The sequence below is a fragment of the Vulpes vulpes genome, chromosome 16 (assembly GCF_048418805.1).
Source record: "Vulpes vulpes isolate BD-2025 chromosome 16, VulVul3, whole genome shotgun sequence".
Taxonomy (NCBI): domain Eukaryota; kingdom Metazoa; phylum Chordata; class Mammalia; order Carnivora; family Canidae; genus Vulpes; species Vulpes vulpes.
Window position 1 is genome coordinate 60,482,388 of NC_132795.1, and position 17,242 is coordinate 60,499,629.

Genomic DNA, 17,242 nt, shown 5'->3' on the forward strand with positions numbered 1-17,242 from the left:
TTCTCTCTGGGTGACACCTCCTGGAGAGCTTGAAGAAGGGACGGAGGAATACCAGTCCCAGCTATCCTCAACTTGCCTCTCCCAGAGTAGAATCTGCATCCCACAGGCCAGGGCAAGGGCAATTGGGGCTCCTCTATTTTCCATGGTGCCATATCCACGGTAGAGCCTCTGTCTTGTGTGGGGGCTGGGTGAAAGGAGGAGGACCCACCTCTCAGCTGTACTCACCTAGAATTTGTCTCAGCAACAGGTAACTGGGGCAGGATGAGAAATACTGATCTTACCTTTCTACTGGAAGAGAGCCTTCCACCTGAGAACTGAGGAAAGAGAGAGCTCTATGTTCGTGAATTCATCAGTTTGGGGAACAGTTTCCATCTCACTCAACTAATGGGAAGAGGGAGCAGGTCTCAGTTCTAATACCACAGATTTTTACTTTTCTTACTGAGTTTTAGTAGATTTTCTTGAACAAGTATTTCTTCATTGACTCTATGTTCTTAGGAGTATTTCCAGACATGTATGTATGTATGTATGTATGTATGTATTTATATTTAAGATTTTTAAAAAATTATTTGAGAGAGAGCAAAAGCACAAGCAGGGAGAGCTGCAGAGGGAGAGAGAGGAGCAGGCAGAGAGCCCAATACAGGGCTCAATCCCAGGACCATGGGATTATGATCTGAGTAGAAGGCTGACAACTTAACTGACTGAACCGCTCCTTCCAAGACTTTAAATGATTGTTTTTAAAAATAATTTTTATCAGTTTCAGTGGGGAGCAGGTCTGTAGAACTACTCATACTATCATGGCTGGAAGTGGAACTTCTTGTTGAGGTTTTTTTGTTTTTGCTTTCTCGTAAGAGAAAATGAATCTGAAATTCTAAAGTACAAACTGGAGATCTATTCTTATAATTCTGAGAAAGAAATCCTAAAAAGTGATCCAAAGACCTTATGTGGGCTGCCACATCTATGGCCTGCTAAGTCAGAAGAGCTGTTTTGTTCTTTTTCCCTACATTTAGTCTCTCAATGCCTTTGCAAACATCCAAAATAAAAAATGGAGTCTGAAATGAAATTTAAATTATTTTATACCAAATTATTAAACTACTATGAGGCATTCACCTTGATCTATGCTACAATTCACCCCTTCTAGCCAAGTTTTATGCCAGATCCCAGCTGGACACAGAAACTTTAAAAAGTAAAAGGTTTAGGATGCTTTTGGTTGTATATGTGTGTGTGACTGTGTGTGTATATGTGTTTCAAAGAAATCAAGATGTTGAAAATGATTATCTTTAAAGTTATTATCTTCTAAATAAGAGATGTACTTGTATCAAAGTATTCCTTAAGGTGAGACAATAAAATGAAATTTGAGTCAAATTTATAAAGCATATGAAGCTCATTCTGTTTTAGTGAAAACTGGAGTTTAACAATTTCAAGTAACTAAAATAAGCATAAAAGGCTTTCAGAGCAAGCATCATGCCTTGAGCTATTCCTAAGCATGGATTCACAGTATAGAATTGATGGTTCTGTCTTGGCACATTTCCTGAGGAGAATCTAATATGGAAATTTATCCATTCATTTTCTAGAGTCCACAATGGCAATCTTCAGTATGCATCTGTAGCTGAGAATGTGCCAAACCACATACCACAAGGCAAATAGCCAACTTAGCAACCAAGGTCTAACACAGGACCTGGCACACAGGAATTACTGAAAAAATATCTGTGGACTACAGAGATCTCTACTAATATGCCAAGCACATTCAGATCTGGCGGGAGGGGAGGGGGAAGTAAAAAGAAAATTTCAAATGGTAGAATGAACTTTCATGTTCATATAAATTTATTTCACACCATAAATTGACTCCATAGGCAATATTATTTCCAAACTAGTAGCATTTTTAAAGTTCCCCTCCAAAGGTATATATAAGGTAATCAAAAAGGCTCAATTTTAAGGAAAATAAATGATTAAAAAGTATTGATCTTTGCTTATGCCTCTAACCACACTACTATAGAGTAGCATATGTAACATGTTATGTAATTATCACATTCTTAAATCACTATCATCTACTGTAATTTTCTATTTAAATATAGAAAAGGGAAAAAATATCACCTACAGTAATAATATTCAGATAGCCACCATTTAGTAAATTTAGTAAATTTCCTTATGATCATTTTTCTTTTTATAGTTATTACTTTTACATGACTGTGATCATACTGTTTGAATGCTTTTGTATCCATTTTTTCCCGTAAACAACATTATACTGAGATTCTGTGTAATTAAGAAAATATCAAAGTCAAACAATATGTACAAGTCATTGTAATTCTGGCCCCCATTCAATCTACAAGTCCCTCCATTTATTTAACAGGTGTTTACTATAGGTGCCTATTTTCTGCCATCTGGGAGGCTGAAATATATATATATAAAGAAAACTAAGCCAGAGTTCTTGTTCTTAAGAGTTCTCAACTCAGCAATTATCCTCTGCCTTTATAGAAAACGGGCTTATCTACACGAGTTTAAAGGTAATGAGACAAATGCTTGAAATTTGGCTATTTTTAACTTTATTCTTTTGGGGAAAATCACTACGTACACAAAGATTTATCTTAGACAATACCTGAGGTTTTCTATATTTGATATGGCTGTATTCTTATCTCACAGGTGAAAGAGCTGCAATTTTTTTACTCATTAAACAACATGTATGTTTCAACATTTATTGCAATTAGTACTCTTTATTGGTGTGGAGATCAGTTGTGTTTTAGAAGCCAAATATAAGAGCTTTCATTTCCTCAAGATGTAAATTTTCAGATTACTTCCCTCCATCCTACCGATTTGCATGGTGTATTTGTTTTGTGCAGGTAAACAATCACAGCCTAGAGGTAGAGAATATAAGGCAAATGCTTCAATAAGCGCAGGTGGTTATATCTAACTATACAATGATTCATATGCACCTGGAACTATTTGCATTATATGCAAAATAACAGTTGTATCTGACTTTACTTCTCTAGAAAAACTTAAGCTCTCCTTTTTGGTAATTTCCTTTGCTATTTTCCAATTTAAGTCTGGTTGCCTAAATGGTTTCTCAAGAATAAGAGATAAAACAAGGTAGTGAGTCACAATTTCAAACCTTCTGAAAATATACCTCAAGTCGGAATGAGTGGCAGCTATGGAGCACTGAGCAGTGGCAGAACTGCACTTTACAATCAGAAAATCCATTCTCTATTTGAGGATCTGCCATTTACTAGTTATGTGAGTGTTAGCAAGTTATCATTAACATAAGCCTCAGTTTTCTTATCTATAAAATAGGATTGGTGATATTCTCACAAGACTTACAGAACTGCTGCATTACTGTTGCAAAGTAAATCTTTGTAAAAATGCAAAACACTATGTAAGTGTTTGGAATTAGGCCTAAGGATCATTAATTTATAACCATTTCCTAAAAAACACAGTACAATCATGTTTTATTTTTTGAAAGGTTCTGTCTATTCCTTTACATTTACTTCCAAGTGGTCATAAAACTTTTCAGAAAAAAGGTATGTTTTTCAGAAAGACAGCACCTGTAGTTAGTTTATCGAAAGGGGCGCTGCTGTTACCACGCAGCTGGTGGCAGAAGGCTCCAGAGACACGTTTAGGAAAGAGAAAGAATACTAGGGCAGCAAAACAAATTAGACAGTAACTTGAGTTCCTCTTAATTTCAGACTGGGTTTAATGTCAAGACATGCCTACTATTCTATGTCTCTCTACACGGAGAACCTAAAAAGCTGTTAGGATGTAGATCCTTTAGAGCATTCCGATAGTCTTAGGGCCTTACACAGAGTCACTAATGATTTTAACCCTTAGAGACTAAAATGATTTTGTTTGCCCATCTTTTTCCATTATTAAGACAGCTAACTAGGTCCCTAATTGCTTATGTTTATATCAGATCTCCCAGGAATCTACACATAGTCACTGAAAATAATACCAGCACAGAAGCTACTGTCTCCAAAGATCTAGCAGGCAGTAAAAGACAACACTTTGAAATGTTAGGTTTTGCTACTATCCTACAGAAAACACACATGCTTAAATTAAAACTAAATGGGAAATTATTCTCCATCAACTGAAACTTATATGGAGTATGGAGAATCTGTCTTAATGTGCTTATTTTGACCAGTAAAAGCACTATCAAAGATTCTAGTGTCAGAATCCCAAGGTACAGTGAATCAACAGATATAGTATAAATTCTCTCAAATAAAATAAAAATAGCAGCTGCCTCCCTAGCCTGAACACCTATCATGAATGTATCAAAATTGTTCTTTTTAACACCTTACTCCTTTTCTTTCATTTAACTCTCCCATTAGCACATACCTATCTTTCTCCCTCTCCCCCGCTCCCCTCTTTACTACATCACAGTATTCCATTATGTAGATGTACCCTAGTTTCTTCAAATGCTCCCTAATTGCTGGACACTTGTTAGTTTCTAATCTTCTGCTATTATTTACAATTTTCAATGAATAACTATGTTTACTTGGGTTGAAGCTATCCACAGAATAGATTTCTAAAAGTGACGTTGCTCGGTCAAAGGGCAAAATGCATTTGTAATTTTGGTAGATAGTGCCAGTTTCTATTCCATAGGAATTGTGCCATTTTGTACTCCCACCCAAGGTGTGAGTACTTATTTCCCAAAGACCATTTATAAAAATACATATGCCTGGATTCCACTCAGCAAATTCTGACTCAGTAGATAAGGGGTCAGGCCTGAGCAGGCCTATCTTGAAAAGGCTCTTCAAACAGCATAACCGTAGTTGCAAATTAGTTCTACAAGGTACTTGAGTCTTGTTTACATTATTCAAATCCAAAAGAAAATCAGTAAAAGGTGAAAGATTTATGTGATCTGAAGAGAAACCAGAGTATCCAAAAGAAAATCAGACTTAAACCTTTACCCTTCAAAGTTTATACTCCATGTCACTCATTCAATAAATACTTTTTGGCTAACCTACTATGCGCTGGGCATTCTAGATGTCGAGGATATAAAGATAAGCAATAGTATCTATCATTGGAGTTTGCAGGGTCTATCAATGAGAGACCTCAATATATAATGAAGAGACAATGTACAAACATAATGTTAGAGATTTACATAGAATTTTATGGGACTATTGAAGAGGGATACTTCACCCTACTTCACCCTGATAGAATGCCAGAGGAGGCTTCCTAAAGGAGGTGCTCCTGGCGCTGAGTGGGAATTAACCAGGTGAAAAGAGGAAGTAGTATATAAAGAAGGAGAGGGTATTCTAGGTAGAACACAACATATGGAAAGTTAGAAAGAAAGCAGAAGGGATGCAGATATGTATGTAGCTGGAAATATTTCATATTGTTAAAGCATAAAATACAATAGAGAGTAGTATCTAATAGACTACAAAAGTGGACAGACATCAGATCACTGGACATGTATTATATCATGTTAAGACGCTTGACTTTATTCTATAGGCAAAGAAAGTCACTCATGGGTATTAAGGTTGGGAGTGATATGATTATGTTGTTGTTTTAGAATTATGGACAACGGACTGAAAGGGCACATAACTGGAAAAAGAAAGAACAGTCAGGAAACTGGTACAGTAACTCAGATGAAGGTGTGAATTAGGGCAGGGATTAAGGAGAGAATGGATGGTAGGAATCTTAAGAGGTAAAATGAGTGAAATGTAGACATCAGGTGGGGGTAGGGGTGGAGGTAAAGGGATGATTTCAAGGTATTATCAGACTATTCCCAGGAAAGCACTGGTTTTAAGCTATTTTTTCAGCAGCAGTGATAGGTTTACACTGGTTCAGACATATTCTCTCACTTGATCTTGACATTATTATTTTTTAAATATTTTATTTATTTATTCATGAGAGATGCAGAGACATAGGCAGAGGGAGAAGCATGCTCCATACAGGAAGCCTGATGTGGGACTCGATCCCAGCACTCTGGGATCATGCCCTGAGCCAAAGGTGGACGCTCAACTGCTGAGCCACCCAGGTGCCCAGTCATTTTGCCCAGCAAAATGGTCAAGGGAAGCTAGTGAGCTTCTTCTTTAGCATCATGCTCCAATCAGCTATAAAAGCAACCACAGGCAACCCCAAAAGGCAAAACATAAACTACATGTCATATCTCTGATGCACCCTTTAAAAAAAATATTTATTTAGGGATGCCTAGGTGGCTTAGTGGTTGAGCATCTGCCTTCAGCTCAGGGCATGATCCCCAGGGTCTGAGAATCAAGTCCCACATTGGGCTCCCTGCAGGTAGTCTGTTTCTCCCTCTGCCTGTGTCTCTGCCTCTCTGTGTGTCTCTAGTGAATAAATAAATAAAATCTTTTAAAAATTTTATTTATTTATTTTTATTTTTTGGTTGTTTTTAGAGAGAGGGAAAAGGGGAAAGAGAACCTCAAGCAGGCTTTAAGCCTACTGCAGAGCCCAATGCAGGACTCAATCTTAAGACTCTGAGATCATGATCTGAGCCAAAATCAAGAGTCAGACACTTAACCGACTGAGCCACCCAGGTGCCCCTCTGATTCACCCTTTCTTATAATAACTCCCCTACTGGTGAGGCTCTTGACTCCATTTTTCTCTATGCCTGTTAAGTCAGTGACCAAGACAATTGCTGAAAACAATATAAATTACTGCCAGTATGGGGAACAATGTGTGGTTGAGGAGCAACAGCACAAGCAGCTGCTTTCCCAAAACTTAACCCAAAGCCAAGCATCACAATATTAGCAATGCATTTTGGGCAGCTTACAGTTCTGCCACCAAATAAAGTCAATCTCTGTAGGTGAGAACACACGGGACAGTCCCCTCTGAACCCTTCCCATTCCCCTGATTTATGCAAGTATAATGGTCCTATGGGGATGGAAGAGGAGAAAGGTGTGTGTAATCCATACTAACCCTGGTACTTGTCTTCTTAGCATTCCTAAAAGCAAAGTGAAAGGAAACCAAAAACTAAACAATCATCAGATGAAAACAAGTTCACTGTTTAGAGAGTCCATGAATGAAACACACACACACACACACACACACACACACACACACACACACACACCAAGGCTTACCTTTCTTTTATCTTCATCTGTTGATTCAAATTTGAAAGTAGCCCTATGCTGAGGGGGGAAAAAAAGGGAAACAATGTCATTTTAATTACACAGATTTTTCATTTTGGTTATGTTTAAAAACATGTCTGTAAAAATGTTGCATTCCCATATTGTATTTCAACATTCATATTAAAGCAGGAAAGGTATGTAAGTAAATAATTATTAAGCAGTATAAAAGACTAGAGCAGAAAAACAGACAAAATAACAGAGTTCTAAGTCACTAACTCTGCCTGAGAAAATCTGTAATTTTTTTTTTTTTTTTTTTGGAATGATTTGCATAGAGTATAGACCATTTGAGCTGGACCTTGGGGGATGAACAGGAGTTTGCGAGGAGGCAAACAGAAAGCATTCTAAGGACAGAAACAAAGGCTCAGATGTGTGAAAATATGATATATTTGTGAAATAAATAGGTCTTTCAAAGTGAAATATAGGACAAATGTGAGGGGACAGGGGAATGGAAAAAGAGGGGAATGGAAAAGTAAATTGGACAGAAATTTGGAAGGGTCTTCCAGTGTTGCTAAGACCCAATGTTGCTTTCTTTTTCATATGCAATAAGAAATGATCAGAGAATTGTAGACAGGGAAGATAGATTGGTATTTCAGAGAAGTAATTCTCTAAGAATTAAGGCTTAAATATGGCTCTACCACTAACTAGTTGAGCAAGTAACAAAATCTCTATCAGTGGATTCCTCCTATGAAAAGAAGGGGGACCTATTCACAGAACTGCTGTGAAGGTTAAACAGCTAAGGCATATAACATACCACCTCAGTGCCTGGCGCTGAGTAAATATTCTGTAAATATTAGGATTATAATGATGATGAGGTCAATGATATTGATGAAAAAATAATTGGAAGAGAACAGTGTTACGACTCTCCAAATGATTGGCAACACTGTATTTTCCACTCTGTAGCTGAAACAGAGGATGGAGTAAGTTGACTTGCTCAGTGTCACATAAACAGTGATAATACCCAAAAACAAAGCACAAAATTTCGCATTCTTTTCTCAAGTTTTATTCAAGAGAACCAAGTGCTCTCATGAATCCTATGTTTTCCTTTAAAAAAAAAAAATCTCCACCGAACACCTCTGCCTTTCTTTTGTATTTTTCTCATTGGCCACACTGACATTTATTGGCAACTCATCAGAAGTACACAAAGTACTCAAGACAGCATCATTACAGGTGGTTCTGTGTTGTCTGCTTTGTAGAAGAAGCAATTTTTGAAATTAAATGAGATGGAGAAATGCTGACAGAGAAGCAGTTCTGAAAGTAAGAAATGGTCAGAGGGAAGACTTAGAGGTAAGAGAGAAGGGCCATTTGAAGAAACTGAAGAGAGGCGGCCTCGCATATGGTTTGCAAAACAATTAAAATGGATGATGTAACATAGTAAGAATGGCTTGATTTTAAAAATTTATAACTGAACTGGAAGATAGGTGACAGGAAACCAGAGGAAGATTCTTAGAGAGGTGTAAACAGTAGAGCATTCTGGAAGAATATTTTGGACAGTTGCCTACAGACCAGATCAAAGGAGAGCAAGACTGAGGACATAAAGCCTTCTAAGAAATGGGCATCAATAATCTAGGTGTGATATTGCTGGCAGCAGTATAAACTGACATAAACTCTAAAAGGGAAAGTAGGGATCCCTGGGTGGCGCAGCGGTTTGGCGCCTGCCCTTGGCCCAGGGCGTGATCCTGGAGACCTGGAATCGAATCCCACATCGGGCTCCCGATGCATGGAGCCTGCTTCTCCCTCTGCCTGTGTCTCTGCCTCTCTCTCTCTCTCTCTGTGACTATCATAAATAAATAAAAATTAAAAGGTAAAGTAGTTTGGTAACATATACTAGAAAACATAAAAATATTCATATCCTTTGATGCAGAACTTCTCCTAGGAATTTATCCTAACGAGATCATCCAGAAGGAGAGAAAAATATAAGCATATTCACTACAATGTTATCTAATATTATGGAAGAAAGAGACAATCTGAATATCTAACAGGAGACTGATGAAATAAACTGCCATGCATCCACCTGATGAAATATATTGCAATTAAAACAAAAAAAATAGCTAAAGATCTCTGTAACAACATAGAACATTACTTATAATGGCATCAAGTGGAAAAATAGTAAAACACCAACCTAAATGTCTATGATGACAGTACCTGCATAAGTATATGGATACATTCGAACAAAGGCTTGAGTGTTAAAATGCAAAAATAAAAGCAACTGTATAGGGGTGGTAGAGTTTCTGGTGATGTCTTTGACAAAACTTACTGTTGGTATATTATTTTTATAATTAAAAGGGAAATTTTAAAAATAAAAGATAAACAAATGAATGAACAAGGAAAGAAAGAAAAGAGAAGAAAGGAAAACAAGCTGTAAATCTGAATTAGATAACTCAGGAATTTATAGGGGAGGTTTAGTAAAAACTAACTTTAGATAAAGAAGCAGCAGACATCAGGCTAAGGTTGTAAACTGACGCTGAGAAAAAGTCCAATACAAGTGAAAATAAACTGTACTTAGAAATCAAGAAAGCTATTTTTTTGCCGTTATATGTGAAATATTAATTCCACAAGTTATCTGGAATAAATGAACCTAGTTGCCAATATAATGGTTTCCTAAACTTTCTCTGGCATTTATGGTAAAGGAACAGAGAAAGTAATCATCTTTTAGAAAGACCCACATTAAGTTATAAATATATCTATTAAACAGATTCTACATAGAATTTATCTTTTAAGGTGATAATTTAGAAGAGTACCAAGGACTAAATCTTCTGTTGCCTTTAAATGCAAGGCTGATCCGGTCATAAAACCACAACATTAAAAAAGAAAGAAAGAAAAGCTTTCAAAAGTCCTAACTAGCATGAGGGCTTAATTCAATTAGAAAATATACTGGCATGTGAGGCAATACAAATTGAATTTTGAATGTGCCAATCTATTCAGAAGCTCAGCCCTCTAAGACTGTTTGGATCCAAAGATGTTGGCCTCTCTAAGGGTGGTTTCTTTTATACAACTTAGATTGTACCTAATCTATTCAGTACTTCTAGCCCTTATTCTATCCCCTTTCTAAGGCGGGAAGGGAAGGGAAGGGGAACTAGCATTTCTGGCTGTAAATACCTTTACAGAACTGCTAACCAACAGTCAACCACCTCAGCTTTATGTGCTTAATTTCCAGATGAACAGGAGCAGCAAGTCAAATATAAACTAAAGAGTAAAACCATTGTTCAATTTAGAGACCAAGTAAAGTAGAAACAGCTGAGTGACACACCAGACTTAAGAGGACTCCTTCCACCCCATAGATTTTATATCCTATGAGTAGGCTCTAAAAAGCTCAGGAGTCAGAAAGCATTGGGTTTGAGTACAGTTCCGCTGTTTACTAAAAGTGTGACCTTGGTCAAGTTATTCAACTTTACTACCTGTCAGAGTTTCCTTATCTTTTATGTATGGCACCTTGCACATAGCAGGTGTTCATTAAGTGGCCACTATTGTTATTATAGCATGGCCTGTGATGTGGCATCTAGCCAAGTACTGACCTATCAGCGAATTAAGAGTTATTTCACATTTTAGAAGATACATTAAAACAGTACTGATATAAGGGAATTAGCCTAACAGGGGTGCGGTGTGTGTGTGTGTGTGTGTGTGTGTGTGTGTTGTGTGCTGTGTTTCACGAAGAGATTACTCCTAGAACTAAATTCCAGTAACTGAGATTATATAATCCAGTCTGGAAACAAGAACAAGGTATAACAAAGGAACAGCTCACTCAACATGCTCCCCTGCAAAAATTTGTGGAATGAGCTCAGAGTCAGATCTCATCCCCAAAGTGGAAAGCAAGAAGTCCTCTTACATGGTCCAGGATATTTACATACCCTATTCAAATGTGTAGTCTGCATTTCTAGAACTGTGTCAATATTAGGTCCCTATTAATCAGATTGTTCTAGGACACAAATGAATACCTCACTGCTATCAGTGTCATTTTCCTCTCTATGAGGACTACTCTTGGAGACCTACCTATCTGCTTGTATCTTAAATAACTTTATCTTTAATTTGGTCATAAATTTGCCATATTTCCAAAATGGAATCCTGTTGGAGTTTGATATGGAGTAATCATATGCCCAGGGAGCCTCTAAGGCCACCAAGCCATTTATCTGGCTATCATCATAATTGATGACTCTAGGCCTCAGCTTCTTCACCTCTTAACTGAAGGGGACAGATCCAGTTACCTTTCAAATTCCTTCTAGTCTAAATATCCTGTGATTCAAGGAACTAAGATACTACTGTACACCTTGGGGCCCTTGATCATTGTTTGTTCTGATAATCATAATGATGGCAACTAATGTCTCTACTAAATCTGTTATCAGAACAGGCCTTGATGGAGGAGGAGCCTGGACAGCCTACACTAGCACAATCCATACCACCCATAATTAATAGCTCATTCTATAACTGGAGTGGAGGTGATTAGGACCTAATAGTAACCAAAGGAAAAAATGTACTGGTCCTGAAAACCTTTTTCTCTTCTATGCTCAAAAACATAGAATAGACAGGATAAAGACAACCTGACCTTGCAAAAAAAAAAAAAAAGCCCTGGATATGGAATCTAAAGACTAGGTCTGCCACTTCTAGCTGTGCCCTTGAGCCCATAGATAGTCACTTTGTCTTTCTGAACCTCAATTTCCTATGCCCCACTAAAAGAGAATACTGCTATCTCCCTCATAAGTTTTAATATGAGGATTGTATGTGATGACATATGAAAGGGCTTGGGATAGGTAATATGTTGTACACAGCAAGCACTCAATACAGGTTAACAGGTGAATTGAGACAAATGAAAAAGAACAACCACTATTCCTATTTGTTTTTTAATACTTTCCTGTGCTGGGTCAACTTGCATTATGCCCTTGAAAAACAAGGGATCCCTGGGTGGCGCAGCGGTTTGGCGCCTGCCTTTGGCCCAGGGCGCGATCCTGGAGACCCGGGATCGAATCCCACATCAGGCTCCCGGTGCATGGAGCCTGCTTCTCCCTCTGCCTGTGTCTCTGCCTCTCTCTCTCTCTCTCTCTCTGTGACTATCATAAATAAATAAAAATTAATTTAAAAAAAAAAAAAAAAAAAAAAAAAAGAAAAACAGACAAGTTTCTTTTCTTTTTTTTTTTTTTTTTCTGAGATAGATCTTCCCTCTCCCCAGAATAACAAGAGTCAGTATATGAAGGAAGAAGGCTTGAAAATTAAAGTCTCTGTAACACAGTAGAAATTAGATGTTGCTACCTGGAGCCAGGTAGGTAACTGTGGCTCTAAACATGGTACAAGGTATTTTGCTACGCTTTAGAAAATGTAAGGGTCAGGGGAAAAGAGAAAGGATAGAAGTATATTCCTCAATTTTCTTTTTTTTTTCTTTTTTTTTCTTTTCTTTTTTTTTTTTTTTTTTACCAAGCCACATCAACTCAGTGCTACATGTTTAATTCCTGCCTTTTTTGTTCAAAACTAACAGTTACGGGTTCTTCTTCAGTGCCAGGCACAGTTACAAGTGCTTTAGACATATAACTCACTTAATCCTGACAACAAACCTATGATGTAGGTACTATTATTGTCCCTGTTTGACAAGTGAAGAAACTGAGGCACAACAAAGTCATGTAACTTGTCCTAGGCCAAATGAATGATAAAGATCAGAGTCCAGGCAGTATGGCTCCAGAGCCACAGGACCTCTTGAGTACGTTGCTCATTAGAACTAAAACTCACTGAGTAAATGCCTCCTAGATGCACTCTGCTCAGTGTACAGCATTAAACTTTGGTTAACTTAGCTGCATAATAACTTCAGTAATATTATCCCTATTTTACAGATAAGGAAGCCAAGACTCAGGCTTAAAATAACATCCACAGTCATGAAGCCAGTAAAAGGCAGATTTGTTTTTTTTTTTTTTTAAGATTTTATTTATTTATTCATGAGAGACAGAGAGAGAGAGAGAGAGAGAGAGAGAGAGAGAGAGGTAGAGAGAGAAGCAGGCTCCATGCAGGGAGCCTGCTGTGGGACTTGATCTTGGGTCTCCAGGATCACACCCTGGGCTGAAGGCGGCGCCAAACCGCTGAGCCACCGGGGCTGCCCAAAAGGCAGATTTGAACCAAGATTTATCTGACTTTAAATTCTACCTTCTTTCCACTATTTAGAGGGAATAGCCCATTAAACATGCTCCTCTGCAAAAATCTGTGGAATGAATTCAAAGAGTCAGAATTCAACCTCAAAGTGGAAAGCAAAAAGCCCTCTTACATGGTCCAGGATATTTACATACTCTACTCAAATGTGTACGCTGTACTTCTAGAACTGTCCCAAGTTCTAGCTTTACTAGAGAAACAAAGGTAGCATAAAGAAATTCCTCCTCCAAATAATGAACAAGTCACTTTTTTTGTACATCATTCATTTCTGTTCTTGGTTAGATAGTGTCTCAATGCCCCATAATCACCTCTTATTCTAAACATTTCTCAAATCTGTTTTTCCAGATAAGGAAAATCAAGCACACAGTATTCAGCTACTTTTTCAGGGTTTCAGACTCCATATCCCATAGAGCCAGGCAATTTAATTCCACCTCCCCATTTTTATTGCCAGATCACTGCAATCACACTTCTTCCTATTCATCTGCCTCCAAGATCTCTCTTGCCTTGAGGGGCAAAGCCCCACAGACAACATGAACCTCAGCTATTGTCTTTGTATGGTAGCCCTACTATAATCAGCATTAAACATGACAGCTCTTTTCTGAAGGAGCAGACTGACCTGGTTCACGTCAAGTCAGAGCATTCTTAGGCGCAGCCCAAAAGTACTTCAGGAATACCACCTTAAATGATATACACTGGGCATTACAACTTTAGAAACATTCCCAATGTGAAAGGGGAGCTGGAGACACCCAGAAACTAAGCTCTGACAGCACTTGGCCAGTAGAAACCAACCTAGAGGGAGATCAAGGAGAGGAAGAGATAAATTCAAGGGAGCAACTCTGGAGTTCTAATCAGTTTAGGCATGAAAGGAAGGAGAAATATTGAAGAAAGTGGTAAGATCCAGTTGGAGGTTTTTCAACTCCTCCCTTTACTAGAGAAGAAAGTTCTTATTTATTGCTGGATATCTGGCATATAGTAATTGCAAAAATAAATACTGATTGATTCAACACTCTTTCTTTTGAAAATCAGTGTGTAGTTGCCTCACTTTTTTTTTGAAAGGAGTTATAAATAAAATTAAATGAATATAATCTTCACAATATGTACACGTATTCATTAAAAGAATTGTTCCTAAATTAGGCAGACATGCAACAGTAAAACATACTAGAAAGTGAAGGAGCTAAGATACAGACAGAATTGAATCCATCCATACATCCTCCCAAAGAAAGCAGCACAGTACTGTAGATAGTGCAGTCAGACAACCTAGATTCAAATCTCAGCCCCATCTCTCAATGAATGTGTGGACTTGGGCCAACATTATCCTAAATATTGTTCATGAAATGCGGAATACCACCACTTTCCTCACAGGGTTATTGGGAAGATTAAATGGAAATCAAGCTGTCTTATTTTTGGATCTTCTCCCACCCCCCACCCCCCAGGGCAGAAATGGCACACTGGCAGCTCAATCATACAAAGTATACTACAGTGCAGTGCTGAACGCATAGCAAACCCAGAAGGGGAAGCTATGAGTGGAAGCAAGTGAAAGGAAGAAAGATGCTTTATCTAGGCTGAGACTTGGTGTTGAGTGTATTTTCACAGAAGTGAGTCGTCAGTCAGTCATTCCTATTAAGTAGTCTTCTAAATGGAAGAATAAAGTTGTGATATGCTACCTTTTGAAGTAAGCATGTAAAATCCCTGGAAGGAAAAGTGATGGAGAGCTAACGGTTCTTGGAGAAACATTCAGAGAAGTGACTGGGATTTATAACAAGATATCTTTTTACTGGAGAGTCGTAAAGTGGAAAGAACAATGAATGGTTTGAAGACCTAGGTTGGAATCCCAGCTCACAAGTATGACCTTGGGCAAGTTACTTAACTGATATAGAATCTCAATTGCAAAACGAAGATAAAACCTCGCAGGGCTGCTGTCCAGATTAAATGAGATAATGGAGGGAAAGCTGTTAATACGATACAAATAATAGGTATTATTAGGAGTCAGAATCTCCCCCCCACTTACAACACAGTATGTCCATGACCTTGGCGTGATTTCAGTTCTTAGCGCCTCGGTTTTCTCATCTATAAAATGGGGAGGATGACACCATCTACCCTATTAACACTCTGAGAATCAAGTTAGACCATACATGAGACATCAAGCCTTGGAAATTGTATAGTGCTGTAGGTATACAAAGAACTGCCATCGTGGCTGATAGGTTTTATGCACGTCAAGGGCCGTGTTTAAGCACGGAAACACGGATTTTCATGCTATACAGGTGAGGAAGCCTCGCGTGCATGTATGCATCCCCGAGTGGGGCACAGGGCACGGACGCACATCTACGGATTCCGGGGGTGTGACTTGCACGCTTGGGAGGAGGACCGCAGGACAGGCTGCTGGGCCGGAATCAGAGGAGTGGGCGCCAGAGTGGGGGCAGGGGGATGCAGGATGCACGGACGCGAAAGGCTGGGGGCACAAACACGCATGCCCAAGCCGGAAACGTTTTCGGGGGAGAGTAACGCGCATCCCCGGAATGAAGGGGGCTGGGAGGGATGCGATGTGCAAGCCCCGAGGGCGGCCCGGGGGTGCTCTACCGCACGCCCAGGGCCAGGGCTCTTTACCTTATCGCTGTAATCCCTCAGGACCCGCTCGATAGCCCCCGCTTCGCCGGCCCGGACGATGTAGAGGGCGCGCTCCTCATCCATGGCCGCAGGTGCGGGGGAGCCGCGGCCGCTCTGCGCGCCCAAGCCGCTGCCTCCAGGTAAACGCCTCGCGCCCCCGCTCGCTCGCTCGTTCCCAGCTTCCTTCCTTCCCTCCTTCCCTCCCTCCCTCCTGCCTCCAACCCGCCAGCCTCCGCCCGGGCAGGGCCGACGTCACCGCCCCTCAACTTTCACCCCGCGACGTCACGGTCCCCCAGCAACCGGCGCCTCGCGGCCGCCCCCGACAAGGCCCAGGACTCGGGGAGAGGCCGGACGAGCGGCCTGAGGCGGGGTCAGGCCCGAGGCCTCGCTTACTCTCCTGCCTCTCCCTCCCTCGGAGAAGAGTCCAGCCTTTTGAGTGGGCTCTTGCAGACAGAACTGTTCTCTCCTGACCCTCCTCTATGAATCATTCTCCTCAGCTGACGGGAGCGACCCGGCTCTTCCCCGCCCCTCTAAGAGCCGGCAGCTACGTGGACTACAATTCCCTGCGTTCGCGGGGGTCCTGCCTCTCTCCCATCTAATTCACTGGAGTGCCGAATGGCATGCCGGGATTAGTAGTCATCCAGCGGGAAAGACTTCCCGCCAAAGGCATGCCGGGAGCTGTGGTCCAGCTAGGGCCGGAAACGGGAGTCCCGCGGCCGCCGGAGGCCAGCGGCCAGGAGACCGTTAGGGGGAGGGTGTAAGCGGCGGCCCTGCCTCCTTTGTGCTCCGGTCGGAGCTGACGGTCCTGCTCTCCCCTGGCTGGTCAGGCAGGTTGACAGTCGCGGAAACTGGCACCCTTGGTGGGAACTGCCGGGCACTGTTTTAATTCCCTCTTTTTCTCATTTAGCGGTTTCGGTCTCTTTGAAATTCTTTCCTTCCTCCCCTTGTTTGCGGTCATGTTATGTATTCAGCTGCAGTAATGTGGGAAATTGCAGGCAATTACCTGGATAAAAAAAAAAATTTTTTTTCTGCCTTAGCAGTAGTCGCTGCCACGTATCGCGTGCCGCGGGGGCTCGGACTCCGTGGCAGGTGGTCGCCGTGCAGCTTACCGGATTCTCCCGACACGGAGATTTCTGTGGAACCCAAGGAGCCCGGATAGGTTGAGTAGCTCATCCTAAGTCACAGGGCTGGTAAACGGGGAAGTCGACTGAAATCCGGGTCTTTTTCCCCAGAGGCAGCCAGCTGCCGCGCGCCGCGCGCCGCCCGCCGGGGTGGGCTGCCGCCCCAGCCGTGAGGGTGGCGCCGGCGGGAGGCGGGCGTGGAGGGCTCGCGTTTGCTCCGTCGTCGCCCGTGCCGCCGCCTCGGTCGGTGGCCCACCGAGCCCGCGAGCGCCGGGGGGCCTGGGCTGTGCCGGGCCCTGGTCGCACCCTGAGCCC

The 17,242-nt window shown here is 40.8% G+C and overlaps 1 protein-coding gene across 9 annotated transcripts in view; it reads right to left on the reverse strand.

Annotated features, from left to right (window-relative positions):
- The window catches only part of RIC8B (RIC8 guanine nucleotide exchange factor B), a 99,954-nt gene extending 83,598 nt beyond the window's left edge, over positions 1 to 16,356 (reverse strand). For 6 of the 9 annotated variants that reach the window (XR_011997883.1, XR_003236848.2, XR_003236847.2 and 3 more), the window contains exons 1-2: positions 15,807 to 16,319; positions 7,035 to 7,082 (exon numbers count right to left, since the gene is read on the reverse strand). Coding sequence is in view for 2 of the 9 variants with exons in the window: in XM_026010934.2 (XP_025866719.1) it covers positions 7,035 to 7,082; positions 15,807 to 15,890 (132 nt within the window). In the remaining 7 variants the exon portion in view is untranslated. Of the gene's footprint in view, positions 1 to 7,034; positions 7,083 to 15,806 lie in introns of all 9 variants that reach the window. The other 3 variants (XR_003236851.2, XM_026010934.2, XM_026010933.2) reach the window with 3 other exon arrangements.
- Between the last annotated feature and the right edge of the window lie 886 nt (positions 16,357 to 17,242).